At 44.7% G+C, this 13,563-nt stretch overlaps 1 protein-coding gene and 1 non-coding gene across 14 annotated transcripts in view; one reads left to right on the plus strand and one right to left on the minus strand.

Annotated features, from left to right (window-relative positions):
* Positions 1-13,563, minus strand: part of CLASP1 (cytoplasmic linker associated protein 1) — a 267,069-nt gene that overhangs the window by 187,186 nt on the left and 66,320 nt on the right. For all 13 annotated transcript variants that reach the window (XM_045031770.1, XM_045031772.1, XM_045031768.1 and 10 more), the window contains exon 3: positions 839-917. In XM_045031770.1, the coding sequence (XP_044887705.1) occupies positions 839-917 (79 nt within the window). The remainder of the gene's footprint in view (positions 1-838; positions 918-13,563) is intronic.
* LOC123343472 lies at positions 2,387-2,513 on the plus strand. The gene has a single exon (XR_006572259.1). It is a non-coding gene; the product is annotated as a U4atac minor spliceosomal RNA (small nuclear RNA).

A 13,563-nucleotide genomic window follows, 5' to 3' on the forward strand; every position in this document is an offset into this window, starting at 1 on the left:
CATGGTGGCATGCCGCAGGGGGCACTTTGCCGGTCGCCGGTCCCGCAGCTTCGGTGGACCTCCCGCAGGCTCCACCGAAGACGCGGGACCAGCGGACCCTCCGCAGGTTATGCCGCCGATGGCACCCTGCCTGCTGCCCTCCCAGCGACCGGCAGAGCGCCCCCCGCGGCATGCCACCCCAAGCACACGCTTGGCGTGCTGGGACCTGGAGCCGCCCCTGTAAGGCAGGAAGTACTGCAGAGGCAGAGTGGTCTCCAGAATGAGAATGGGGACCATGAGGCTATTCAGGGGAGCAGTGGGGGAGAACCCAGAGATCTCTCCCAAATTTAAAAAAAAAAATGTTCACAAAAACCACAGGACACTGAGAATGCACTAGTGGCTCCCATGCTTTGCAGACAACTGTGCAAATTCTCCAGACACAGATCTGTGCTGAATCAGACAGTGCCCTCTCCTACTCAGCTGGTTAATGTCAAATCCTCCATGGAATTTAGGCTGTGCTCCTATGACTAGGTTTTGGTTGGGGGCTCTGCAGAGGATGAGAGCATACGCAGCAATAAGGGGACTCAGCACAGAGGCTAATCGTTTACGGCCAGAGTCTGTCACTTTTACTCATGCTATTTGAGTGGTGGAAGCTGCGAAGTACCACTCCTGATGATGCAGCTTCCGTGGTATATGCAATGTTAACAAAATAATTCAGATTAGTGAGAGTGGACCATATTTCTGCTTCTTCGTTACAGCCAAGTAACCTTCTTTAAATGAATGAGGCTGTCACAGTGTGAGTGAGGGCAGAATTTGGCCAAATATATTTCAGGTGGGCTAACGATCCCTTATCCTTTACCTGTGCCTATCTGAGCTTTAAAGCGATCCTGTAACCGTGACACTAGTGCAGACAGGATGTCCATCCCCAGCAGAACCACCTGCAAACACACAACAACAAAGACAGCAAGTTAGCGTGCAGTCAGGCACAAGACACCAGGATAGGCAAGACTGAAGGGTTTCCCACTGCAGAAGCAATGCTGGAAAAAATGTGTTCATAAAAGAGAAACAAATCTTTCACGCATCGTATAAGGAGTTCCACTGCAACGAATGCCATTTGGACCTGCCATTGGACAGCATAGAATATGACCATAAAGAAGATTACTTACCTACTGTAGAGGAGAAATGAAAGGATTACAGATTTTTAAACAAATTGCAATCCACACAATCAATCATTATAATCACTTTCACATACATGTTCTTAAATTATGTATTATATATATATTTGCAATTTATTAATTATATTATTTTTTATGTATTGGTAATTAATTGGTATTAATTATAATGTATTACTAAATAATGTAAAATGCAACTGGCTTAATTGTATTTATTGTCCAAGTTTAGAAAAAAATTAAACTAACAGCAATAAATAGGGAGGAGTAAATAGATTTTTTTATTGAAAGTTAAAGTGTTTGTCAACAGTGTTACTAGGATTACAATCATGATTTTTTTTAATGTATTTAAAATTATTATCATTATTTATTAAAGGGATACTACAAACTTTAAAGATTGTGAAGCACTTTGAGATCTACTGATAAAAAAGCCCTATATAAGAATTGGATGGTATTATTATTTGAAAGCACTGCATATTTTGCAAAGTGCTAAGTAAATGCTAATTAAGAATATCCACGATACCATGTAATATTAATAAAAAGTTACAGAAGTGCTAATTATAATTAATAATATTCTTAAGTTCTATATATTCTTTGGTAAGAATAAAAATAAGTGGTAGGTAATAGACTATTACAATAAATACTTTGTAAACTGCTTTATGCATATTAAGTTAGCCTGGCAAAATTCTCTCTCCTCCCCCAACCCTACTTAAGGCAAGCAAAATATCAGTAGATTGGTGGTTTGGTTTGATTTTAAGTATGTGCCTATTTTTATTAACATTATCCTGGTAAAGGGTGGGTGATCTTTCATTAAAATTTAGTAAAGCTGTGCAAATTTTAGATTATTTATTATTACTATCCTCAGTTCCATCAACGTGTGCATGAATATCAATCAGCCCAAAGGAAAATGCAAAAAAGGATGCATTTGACCACTTCTTCCTTTCCATTTAATGCTACAAACTTCGCTCTGAGACTCTAGGGAAGGTTCGCCAGCAACGTATGCAAATATACACGCTAGGTGGCGCACTGCATTATGGGTACAGTCGTGACTGTCGGCCAAAAAAGTATTAAAACGGCGTCAACGGACATAAAAATGAAAGACCGAGACACTGTATCGTGCTGGGCTGCGTTCCTGAGAGAAACCACAAGTGACAAAGCCAGGCTCAAAATGCGCCGTCGCCACAACCTTACTAGCCATCCAGAGTCCCTCCCCGCATTCCCATTAAGCACTTTCCCTAACCATCCTTATCTTGGGGTTGCGCTACTGTTCAATGAACGTATAGTGAGAGCAGTACTGCTAACACCGACACAACACGTAAGCGCCCGCTAAAGCTTCTGCTTTAATGTGGTGCAATTTTTGGAACCCAATAATTGGTGCAACCTTATAATTCGTTGTAAAAGCAGGTTAATACTTAATAGGATTTGTTTAGTGTAAATCCCGTGTTTTCGCTTTTTTCCCATTACCTTTCTCCACAATGAATTATTTTTCGGGATTATTACCTTCCCCACCCCCCAGGTAACACGGAGGCGACGGAGCAAACGTGCATTGGGGAAGCACCTTTCAGTTTCTCTCTACACAGTAGTTAAAATAGCCACTAGATGGCGCAAGGATCTTTGCTAAACTCTGACCATTTTAAGCTCAAAACTGAAGTGCATCTACTTCACTTACTCCCTTTAACTAGGGCTTGAAAATAAGCCCCTAGCAAATCAGCAATAATTGCGCCTCTCCTCCTAAGCAATGTACACACTGTCTATTTTCACCCCCTCCCCCGACAGACGGCTCAGTTTATCTATTCAGTGTTGCAAAACAACCAACCGTTCTTCAAGGTTGAGTTATGATTATCACGAATGTTTAATTATACTTACATTTGTTATAAAGCTTCTTTAAAATTTCTCTTTGCAAGTCTTTCCCTGCAGATTTCCTATTCCAGGGCAATGCCTTAAATACCACAGCACTATGCAACCTAAGCATGTTGCCAATTATAAAGCTCAGGTACATTTGCTTATAAAATGTGACAGAGTTCACTAAATAAATCTGAACAGTATTCCAATTTAATATGGAAACTCTTCCTCAACCTAGAGGTCAAAAAGTTTCCCATAAGATACAGGCACTAAGAGGATGATCAAAGAGAAGAGATGGCTGTGCTGTGATAATGAAGTCATGTCATCATTACATCAGCATGTGTCACTACCCACTTGGGAATGAAAGAGCAAGGTGAGGTGGGTGGGGTGCTTGCTTTTTAAATACACTACCTAGTCTAGTGTTTTGCAAATTTCTGTACAGAAAAACTACCCAGGCTCCATGTCTCCCGCCTGTGTTTTTCACTCTGTTTCTAATTTTATTCCAAACATGGGTCTAGGCAAAGTTATCATGCAAAGAACTACAAGCAATAAGAAATATAAATTTGCACATTGGGGCTCTCAGTAAAAATTAACTTTACTGCAAAGTCTATTATACTATGGTGTATGCTAATAAAAACCTCCATACATTTAATCAGTCAATCATCATCCTTCATACAGTGTTTTTTTTCATTTTCTTTGGCAACTTCTGGCGCTTATGCTGTTGTTGCAATTGCTTAGTATACAAAGATTCGGTGATGAAACGCTCTTAATGAGTATGCTTACTCCTAGAGACACCCATGATTAGGTAAAAGAAACTGGAGTAGCCCTTTCAGTAATATGAGAAGGATGCGTATCCAGTTTAAACTGAAACACTGATGTGAAATGAGATTTAAAAAAACAAATTTCTGGGGAGCTGGAATGGAAAAAGTGCAGGTGCTGCTAGATTAGTAAATAATCTTTTGTAACTTCCAGCTACCCAGCTCATCAGTGTTCTGAGTGATCTAAAGCATCTCCAAATGGTTACGTATTTTTCCACCAGTTAAAGGGACATAGTCAAATATTGTGCTACATGCTGGCAGGAGGACCAAGGAAGAAAAAGTTTCAGAGCACCAGCAGTGTTAGTCTGTATCAGGAAAAACAATGAGGAATCCTTGTGGCACCTTAGAGATTAACAAATGTATTTGGGCATAAGCTTTCGTGGGCTATAACCCACTTCATCAGATGCATGGTGGGTTATAGCCCACGAAAACTTATGCCCAAATAAATTTGTTAGTCTCTAAAGTGCCACAAGGATTCCTCATTGTTTTTTCTAGGAAGTAAAGGGTCTTTGCCTCATTTGGTCCTTTCCTCTACATCAAAGAATTTGCCCCTGTATTGGCTCGTTTTCACATCCATAGTTGTGCACCAGGGACTGGGCTCTGTACCACTGACGTAACTGGGAGTTTGACCACTGACTTCAAAGGGAGTTGGATCAGGCCCTACCATTATCCATTCTATGCATCCGAAGAAGTGAGCTGTAGCCCACGAAAGCTTATGCTGAAATAAATTTGTTAGTCTCTAAGGTGCCACAAGTACTCCTGTTCATTATCCACATGGTCAGTCAGTTACTCTGTGCTCCTCTTGGCAGCAAAGCACAACGGTGTAGGTCCTACATAAAAAGCAACCCCGGGATCCAGAAACTGTCTTATCAACTGAGGGCTTGTCTACACACAGATGCTAAAACGGCACTGCTGCAGCACAGACCCTTGCTACAGGGATGGAAGGAGGTCTCACTCTAGTTAAAATCCGCCCGCCTTGAAAGGCAGTAGCTAGGTTGATAGAAGGATTCATCCATCAACCTAGCTGTGCTTTACCAGGGATTACCCAACTTAACATTTCACAGTGGTGTGAATATTTCACATCCCAGAGTGACAAAACTAGGTCAATCTAAATTTTAGTATAGACCAGGCCTGAGTGGTAGAATATTCTTGTTTAAGTAACCCAACAAGATATTTAGACCCTGGATAACATTCACAGTCACTCACATCTGGGACATGCGCTACATGACAGCATCTCTTGCTAAGAAGGAACAGGGTGCTTGCTGTGTGCCACTATCTGCAGAACGCTCAGCTCCAATGGCAGGTCATGTTCCTAAGGGAGCAAGGCACCCATCTCATCCAACTTGAATTGCCTTGCAACATGCTTGGGACAGTGAGAGGAACAAGAGTGGGACTCATCCAGTGTAAATATAAAACCAACAATTAACCTCCCCTCCAGTCCCTAGGATCAGACAATGGAAGAGCAGCTAAGCTAAGACTTTTACTTGTTTGTATTTCTAATCATAATTTAAAATTAGCCTTAGATCCAGCCCACCACTGTAATTACAGTGCTATTGAAAAATCCATAGTGACAATGACCCAGTGCTATTGTTTGCCACTCCGGAGATCAGGATTTGATTACCACACCTGATCTTTCACCCAACTCCCAAAGCTGCTAGAGGCTGCAGGGACAGAAAAGTCAGCATATTACATCCTGCAGGCAAGGCGTCCCACTGGACCTGCTCAAGATCTCACAATCAAGGATTTGGAAAGCCATCCCTGGCTGAGATGATGCTGATTGCAATGGGTAAGATCTTGACTATAGGTCCCACCCAGCCTTCTTTAGGCCTCATCACTTCACCACTCTGTGCCTCAGTTTCCCCATCTGTAAAATGGGACTAATGATACTTTCTTCCTTCATGAAGCCCTTTGGGATATATTGATGAAAAGTGCTATATAAGACCTAAGTATTATTAATATTATTGTCATCTGTCATGGGATTTTAGCCACTGCTGGAGCTGCACCAGTACAATCCCCTAATGTAGACATTGTTTGCTCTAGTGCAATGCAACTTGCATTGGTGTAGGTTACCCCAGTTTACCTGTGATATCACTTAAAGCTTTGTCTGAACCAGGAATGAATAAAGAACACTGAACACTGTCTTATTTGAGAAACTGATGTGAAGGGAGCCTGGCACATGGGGACGCTGGAAGGTTTGGCAATTGAAATGAGCGGCAAGATAATCTTCCTGCCTGTACTATTTCTATCTGGCTATGAATTTCTAATCATAGAATATCAGGGTTGGAAAAGACCTCAGGAGGTCATCTAGTCCAACCCCCTGCTCAAAGCAGGACCAATCCCCAGACAGATTTTTACCCCCATTTCCCCAATGGTCCCCTCAAGGATTGAACTCACAACCCTGGGTTTAGCAAGCCAATGCTCAAACCACTGAGCTACCCCTCCTCCCTGTGGAACCTAGGCACCACATACGTGAATTAGTCAATCAAATGTTGATGTAGAGAAGGCACCGTTTTCTGCATAGTACTTCTGAAGAATTACATTGGGGACTGAAGAGTAAAGGAATGACTCCCGGCAATGAACTAGCCTTCTTTACTGAAAGAAGGCCTGGTCAAAGGGACATGCTGCTCTGAAAGTGGCAAGACTTAACCTTATCGTGATCTCCAGTGGCATGGAGTTGCACAGCCCTCCACAAAAAAAACACATTGCCATTGGCTTTCGCTCTCGGGCCTGTTAGCTGTATTGATCCTCTAGAGAGAGTCAGAGAGAGGGAAGCAATCCATATCCAACCCATCAAGAGCTCTGAAGGGCCTTGGATTCAGGGCAAACAGAGTCAATTAGGAGCTAGTGTAGAGCTCCATAGACCCATACGCCCATCCATTTATCTTGCTTGCTTGGCAGATGCTTGTGTGGTGGCTGCTGGGATTCCACAAACGTATCAATACTCAATTTGTGCCAACCAGAATTTCATGCACTTGCCATCTGCTAAGGCATTTTTTTTTTTAAAAAACAGTATCGGGTGTAGCAGCTAATTGCTGACAGCGGACTCTCTCCTCCCCTGCCTTGCTCTCCAACTGCTCACTCTCAAAGCACTGTCTGTTCCTGGCGTCCTAGGCTCCTGTCAGTTACCACAGTTTAATATTCCCCCTTCCCAATGCTGAAAGGGAAGTCACACCTCATGCTTTTACAAGCTGTCAAAAAATGCCTTCAAAGGACTTCACAAAATGGCCGCCCTTTAATATTTGGGAGTTGCTGAAAAGCCTGGAGGCAGCCCTGTGTAGTGGAGATGACACATAGGCTACCATCACTCCAGCATGACGGCAAGCGTTTACCAGGCGTAGCAGAAACGGTCGATAAGCTCCAGGATGACTAAAAGGAAGATGCACCTAAATGTGCTCTCTGAGCCCTGCTTTGAGAAAGAAGAACGGGGGGAGGAGCAGCACAGTGTAGGAGATTCAGAATCAGGTTCTGTTCCTCACTCTATCCCCAGCCTGCTTTGCAACTCTGGGAAGTCTCCAGGCCTCAGTTTCCCTATCTATAAAATAATGACGTTGAACTTCTTACATAGGAGGCTTCAAGAATTGCAAGTGCAAAGTGCTATACAAGAGCAAAGAATTATTAGGAAAAGATACGGTTTTGTGCCTTCCAGAATTCAGCTGGCTGAGTGAGTAAGATATTAACAAACACAAAATAATAATTAGTATTCTCTGATAGACGGCGGTATAGGAGTGCAAAGCAGTGACTTCCTTTGGAAAGTGCTTTGAGATCTACAACCAAAAAGTATTCCATGAGCACTAGGTGACATCATCATCAGCCCACAAACTGTAAGCTTCAATCTTTGAGGAAAGAAGTATTATCCTCATTTTACGTCTTCAAATGTTCACTAACTTAGGGGCCTCCCTTTCTGAGTACCCAATTTGATGCATCTCTGGCCCAGTTGTCAGAGCCAATGAGCATCCCCTAATGGTGTAAGTTGGGCACCCAGAAATCTAAAGGCACCCAAAATTAGAGGACACTGGAAAACTTAAGTCTGAGGCCTGGTCTACACATAGTGTTTGTATTGCTATAACTCTTTATTAAGGGTGGGATTTTTCCCCATTATAGTTATTCTAGTAAAATGATCTAGTGTGGGCACAGTTTTACTGGTATAAAGGTGACTGATACCAGTATAGTGGTCCCCTTACCTATATGGGAATAGCTGCATCAGCATAAAGTACCTTTATACCAGTATAACTGCATCCACACTGGCAGGATCATATCGCTTTACCTATACCCTATAGTTAAAGCAGTACAATGTTCTAATGTAGACAAGCCATAAACTACTTGGACCAAGTCACAAATCAAATCAATGGCTGAGCGAGGAAAAGCAGACAGAAAATGCCCAGTCTCTCTATAAGCACTGGACATTCTCCATTTTGGCTTAAGCACCAAGTATGGTACAGAAACTGCCTTCAATTGTTACTGTACAAGAGTAACATCAATTTTAGCGACTGATCCACTGATTTGTCACTCAACAGAGATCATTCTCACCAGCAGCAACAGGGTTACAGCTGTGGCAGCTTTTCCCTTCGAACGCTCTGCCGAGGCATACATTTTTCTGTTCTAAGAAGCTGACAAGGATCCAGCCATCTGCTCTGGATTTGGATAAGTGCAAAAAAAAAAAATCACAGAAGTTTAAACTTTTCAGCTGCTTTTCTGCATATATCTAAAATTAAGCTGATTCGAGTCATTCCATCCAGAGCAAGGAATTCCACTATGGAACGCTGGGAGGACACGTTGTCTGCAGAGCAGTGGACTAAGGAGGCGATTAAAAAGCACCAAACTGTTAGCGTGCATCAGCAGGATCCGCGCGGACTCTTAGTGTGTGGGAGGCTAGTCCAGGGCAGAGTCGCACCCCAGCTCGCCACAAAGTAAATGTTCGTGTAGACAAGCCCTAGGAATGAGTGTCTGCCTACCACTGTGAAAAGTCACATAAGACCGGGGGCTTCCAAAACCAGTTTGAGATCCCAATCTAGGAGACCATACAAGTCTAGGATCCTGCCTACACTATGGGAAGCATTGGTACTGCAGGATCTCAGCCTGGCACACTGAACAATTCAGACTGGCAGCGCCCGGTGGACAGGACTGAACAGTGTTTTAACCATTCTCCCCCACATACTCCATTTCCCAGGCTCCACCACTTTGTTTTGTCCGAGCTGCCTTTCCTCTTCTGGCAACATCAAAGATCCCAAATTCTCCTCCCCCAACACCAGCCCCCTTTTACCTTCTCTGGAAACCCCCTCAAAGGCCAGCATGCATTGCAGCATACCTTACTCCAGTTAATGGGGGCTGACTGTTGCTCCCTGCAGACCCATCCGTGCTGCTCCTTCAGCCAGAGGGGAAGGATAGTGGGGCAGAGTGATTTTCAGGGAGGGGTTGTCCAGATTTGGTCCCAAACTATCCCTGCTACTTTCAGCATCCCTTCCTGTTCTCACCATATTTTTTTTCCTGCTTCTCCATCTTTCTCATCCCTCACATTTATTCCTCTAACTTCTGCACGAGAATCACATCTCTGGTCCTCCCCTTTAAGGAAGATCAATGGACTACAGAGTGCCAATGGCGCTAACAGGAAGTGATGTTGATGTGATTCCACCACTCAGTTTCGCTTCCTGCGGCAAGGGCTATCCTGGCGGCCCAGCACGGGAGCAATTCCCAACAGCTGCTCTGGGGGTAAGGACAGGGAGGAGAGACCAACAACCAGCTCATTTCTCTATCTTCCCCTCCCTCACCACACTCACCACCCACCCACCCCAAGCTGTTTTCTTTGCCATTCTCAAGCCAACCACAGCTTTGATACAAATGGGAAGTGGAGCCTACAAGTTAGGGGCTGTCCCCCGGCTCTGAAGTTCATGGGACCACTCCACATCCCACCTGTAGGAGAGTCTCCAATTTTCCCCACCTGTCACAGCGATGTGGCAAACAGTGCGACGGTGCCAAGGGACAAAGCACTGAGGCCGATGATTTTGTCTGGTAGGAGCCCCAGGAACAGGTGGTGTGACCCTGTGACGAGATGACTAAAATCAACACGTTTAAATGTATCACACAAGCCCTTTTCAAAAAAAATAATCAAAAGCTGATGTGGAAAATTCCCCCTTTCATTTATCGATCCACTGGGAGCGAGACTTGTTCCAGAGCTTTACGTTATTCGCTGGGAGCTGAGGCAAATCCCAGAAAGACGATGTGAATTAAAAGGGTAGCTAGAGTCAGTCCCCTGCAGGAATATATTCTGGGAACTGCCATAAGGCGCACAAGGAGACCTGGCTCAGACATAATGTATCATATGAGCACAGTGAAAACTGAGCAGTCTGCTATCACAATACATGAGCAAGAGACTCGTTGGCATTAAAGGGCAGGAAGTTGAGCAAAGCACAAGGAAATGCAGCGGAGAGTGAACCTACAGACTTCACTGCCATTGAAGGTCCAGCAAAAATACAGGGGTTAGACTTTTAAGAGGACTGAATAGTTTTATGAGCACGGACGTTTGTGCAAAAAACAAAGATGATGATCTGGGAAATTAAGATATATGCTTTGGCGCATAAACCGATTTCCTCTGGGAGCCAGGAAGGATGGTCCAGTGCTTAGGGCACTAGCCTAGGACTTGGGAGTCAAATCCTGGGCTCAGGTCCCTGCTCTGCCACAGACTCCCTGGGTGACCTTAGCCAAGTCATTTAGTCTCTCTGGGCCTCAGTTTCCCACCCGTAAAATAGGAATAAAAGCATGTAAGGACCAGAGAGAGAGAGAGAGTCTCCCACCCACTCTGCTCCCACCACACTCTACCCTGGCCACTTCTGGGAGCGGCCTGGGGCCACCAGCCATGCATGCAGGCAGCCTGCTTGCCTGAGCCCTGCCGTGCCCCCGGTCAGGACTCAGGGGCACGCTGTCAGATATTTGTCCTGCATTTTGGGGGCCGCATACCACTGCATAGTTTGTTTCATGATAAATCCACTCCTGCCTAGATCACCTTGTTACAGTGGGTGCGGCGTTACACCCAGTTATCCCGTCCATGCCTGCAGGACACTGTCACTCCAGGTTACTGTGGGAGTGGTGTTTGCCATCCCTGTGCAGAAACAGACTGCAACAAGCGATTGGGACCGATGGGCTGATCTGAAGAGCCATTTCGGGGGGTGCTCTGCAATCCTCTCGTGAAGGTTCCTAGGGATGGCCTTCTTACATCTTCCTCCAGGGCACCACACCACTCTGCAACAAGTTTGGTGGCACCTTGCAGTAATTAGTTTAGTGGTATACAGGCCCAGGCAGGTTCTGGGCACCAGTCGCAGCTGTGTTCTCTGTGCACCAGACTACATGGGTCTACTCCAGGGGGAATTCTGCACCACTGGGCAGCTGGGCTCTGGGGGATAAGGGGTGCAGGTGTCTGAGCTGGGGGTGGTCCTGAGGCTGGGCTCTGGGGATTAGGGGGTGCAGGTACTTGGGCTGGGGGGAAGCATGCAGCTGGGCTCTGGAGGTTAGGCAGTGCAAGTACGGGTTAGAGGGTGTGGGTGTCTGGGCGGGGGGGCACGGGGGGAGAGAGAGAGGCCTGCGGCTGGACTCTTGAGGACTAGGGTTGTGGGTGTTTGACTCACCTGCTGGGCTCTGATGGGGAGGGAGCAAAGAAACAGGGGTTTCTTTAACACTCTACTCCTGGAGGAATTTTTTTGTGTCTGTATTCTTACAGATATAGTTACTGATAGGTAGCTTGAAATAAATTCCCAAAATAATTGAAACTAGTACGATTATATAGTGTTATTTTGACAAATGAAATATGCAGAATTTAAAATATTGTGTGCAAAATTTTTAAATTTTTTGGCACACAATTTTTAATTTTGTGGTGCAGAATTCCCCCAGGAGTGCACTCAAATGGACATATATGTTTACTTTCTTTCTAATTGTAAGTTTTCACCCTGTTAAGTTATATAAATTTGTATAACATTGCCTGTGTTTTTTTGGCACACTGATTTTTCTGCACTGTTTTCTCCCCGCTCAACCAAGGTCTATTTTTGGAGAATCAAATTTTCTTTATTAGTTCACCACAAATATTGCAGAATGCACTGCAGTAGTCAATGCAAACACTCCTTGTCAATGCACACCAAGCACCATGTAATTCATAGCTTCAGGAAAACGCCCACTGAACATTTATAAATGTACAGGAAGCACTACCCGAATTCATAGAAGCACCCAAAGCTCCAAGCCCAGAGAACACAGCAGCACAGAACCTAACGGTCAGCCACAGTAAAGTGCTCTTTCAAAGCCTCCCTAAACCACACAGCTCCACATTGGGCTCTTGTAATGGCCCTTATGCCTGGCTCTTCAAACTCAGCAGATAGCTGCTCTACCCACTTCACCTCACAGTTATTATGCAGGACACAGCAGGCAGCTAGGGCCACTGGGATATTTTTCTCACTGAGATCCAATCCCTTCAATCTACAAAAGCACATTCAACAGTTATTCTGCACCTGCTGAGCTGATAGCGGAATCTTTCCGTGATGCTGTCCAGGAGGCCGGCCCCATGAGCCAGGGGAGCAAAGGGTAGGCTGGGTCCCCCAGAATCACTATTGGCATTTCAACATTGCCAATAGTAATCCACCAGTCGGGAAAGAATATCCTTGCTTGCAGCTTTCTGAACACTCCTGTGTTCTTAAGGACGTGTGTGTCATGCACCTCCCTTGACCACCCCACATCAATATTGGTGAAGCATCCACGGTCATCCACCAATGCTTGCATAAACACTGAAAAGTGGCCCTTTCTGTTGACGTGCTCTGTGGCAAGGTGGGCTGGTGCCAATAGGGATACGCTTACTGTCTATTGCCCCACCACAGTTCAGGAATCCCGTTGGTGCAGATCCAGCCACCATGCCCTGCACAATGCTGAGAGTCACAGTCCTGGGTAGCAGGAGACGATTAACGGCCATGCCATGATCATGGCCCCCCGGTGGCTTTTCCAACTCCAAAATGATTTCCCACTGACACGTAGCAACCCAGCATTGCAAATTTCCACAGTGCAATTGCCACGGGCTTCTCCACTGAACACGTATTATGGAACAGCAAGGAGAAGCTGACAATGAGCGAAAAAGGTAATGGAGTGTCCTGTTTTGCTCTTTATGGAAAGGCTGAAGGTCTTTCATATGGCAATGAAATTTACCAGTAAAACAGATTACTAGATTAGTCACTCAGTATTAACAACATGGTTGTATGTAAAGGGGTAAATAACACTTCCCTATTCATTTACTTCACACCTTTCACGATGTCATAGACGTCAAATAGAGATGCTTTCCCACTAGTCCCAAAGGACTTTTGGTGTTGGGATGTATGAGAAAAGCGAATAATCATAATCACCATAATCATACCAGCCAAGCAAGATGAGCGCTCTTAGGGTCCGAGCAGAAGAGCTGAGCACTCACTTCTCTTTGTTAAGATCAATGGGAGTGGAGAGGGCAAAGCAACTTTGAAAAATCAAGCCCTATCTACAGAAATGCTCTCAAGATTAAGTGAGCATCTAAACACCATGCACAGACTGTGGCCGAGCGGATAATAACTTGCTTTTCCACCAAGGATCCCAAAGGGCTTTCCATGTAAGAAAAGGACTGTGTGAGCTGTGAGTGTTTGAGTATTCATACATCTTGCCTTACCTGCTCACTTCCACACTTGCAAATGTCCAGTTTTTGTGGGTTTTAAGTTTAATGTTCCTAAATATAAATGCACATGGGCACCAGCAAGATTAACACC

Source organism: Mauremys mutica, chromosome 10, assembly GCF_020497125.1.
Source record: "Mauremys mutica isolate MM-2020 ecotype Southern chromosome 10, ASM2049712v1, whole genome shotgun sequence".
NCBI classification, from domain to species: Eukaryota; Metazoa; Chordata; order Testudines; family Geoemydidae; genus Mauremys; species Mauremys mutica.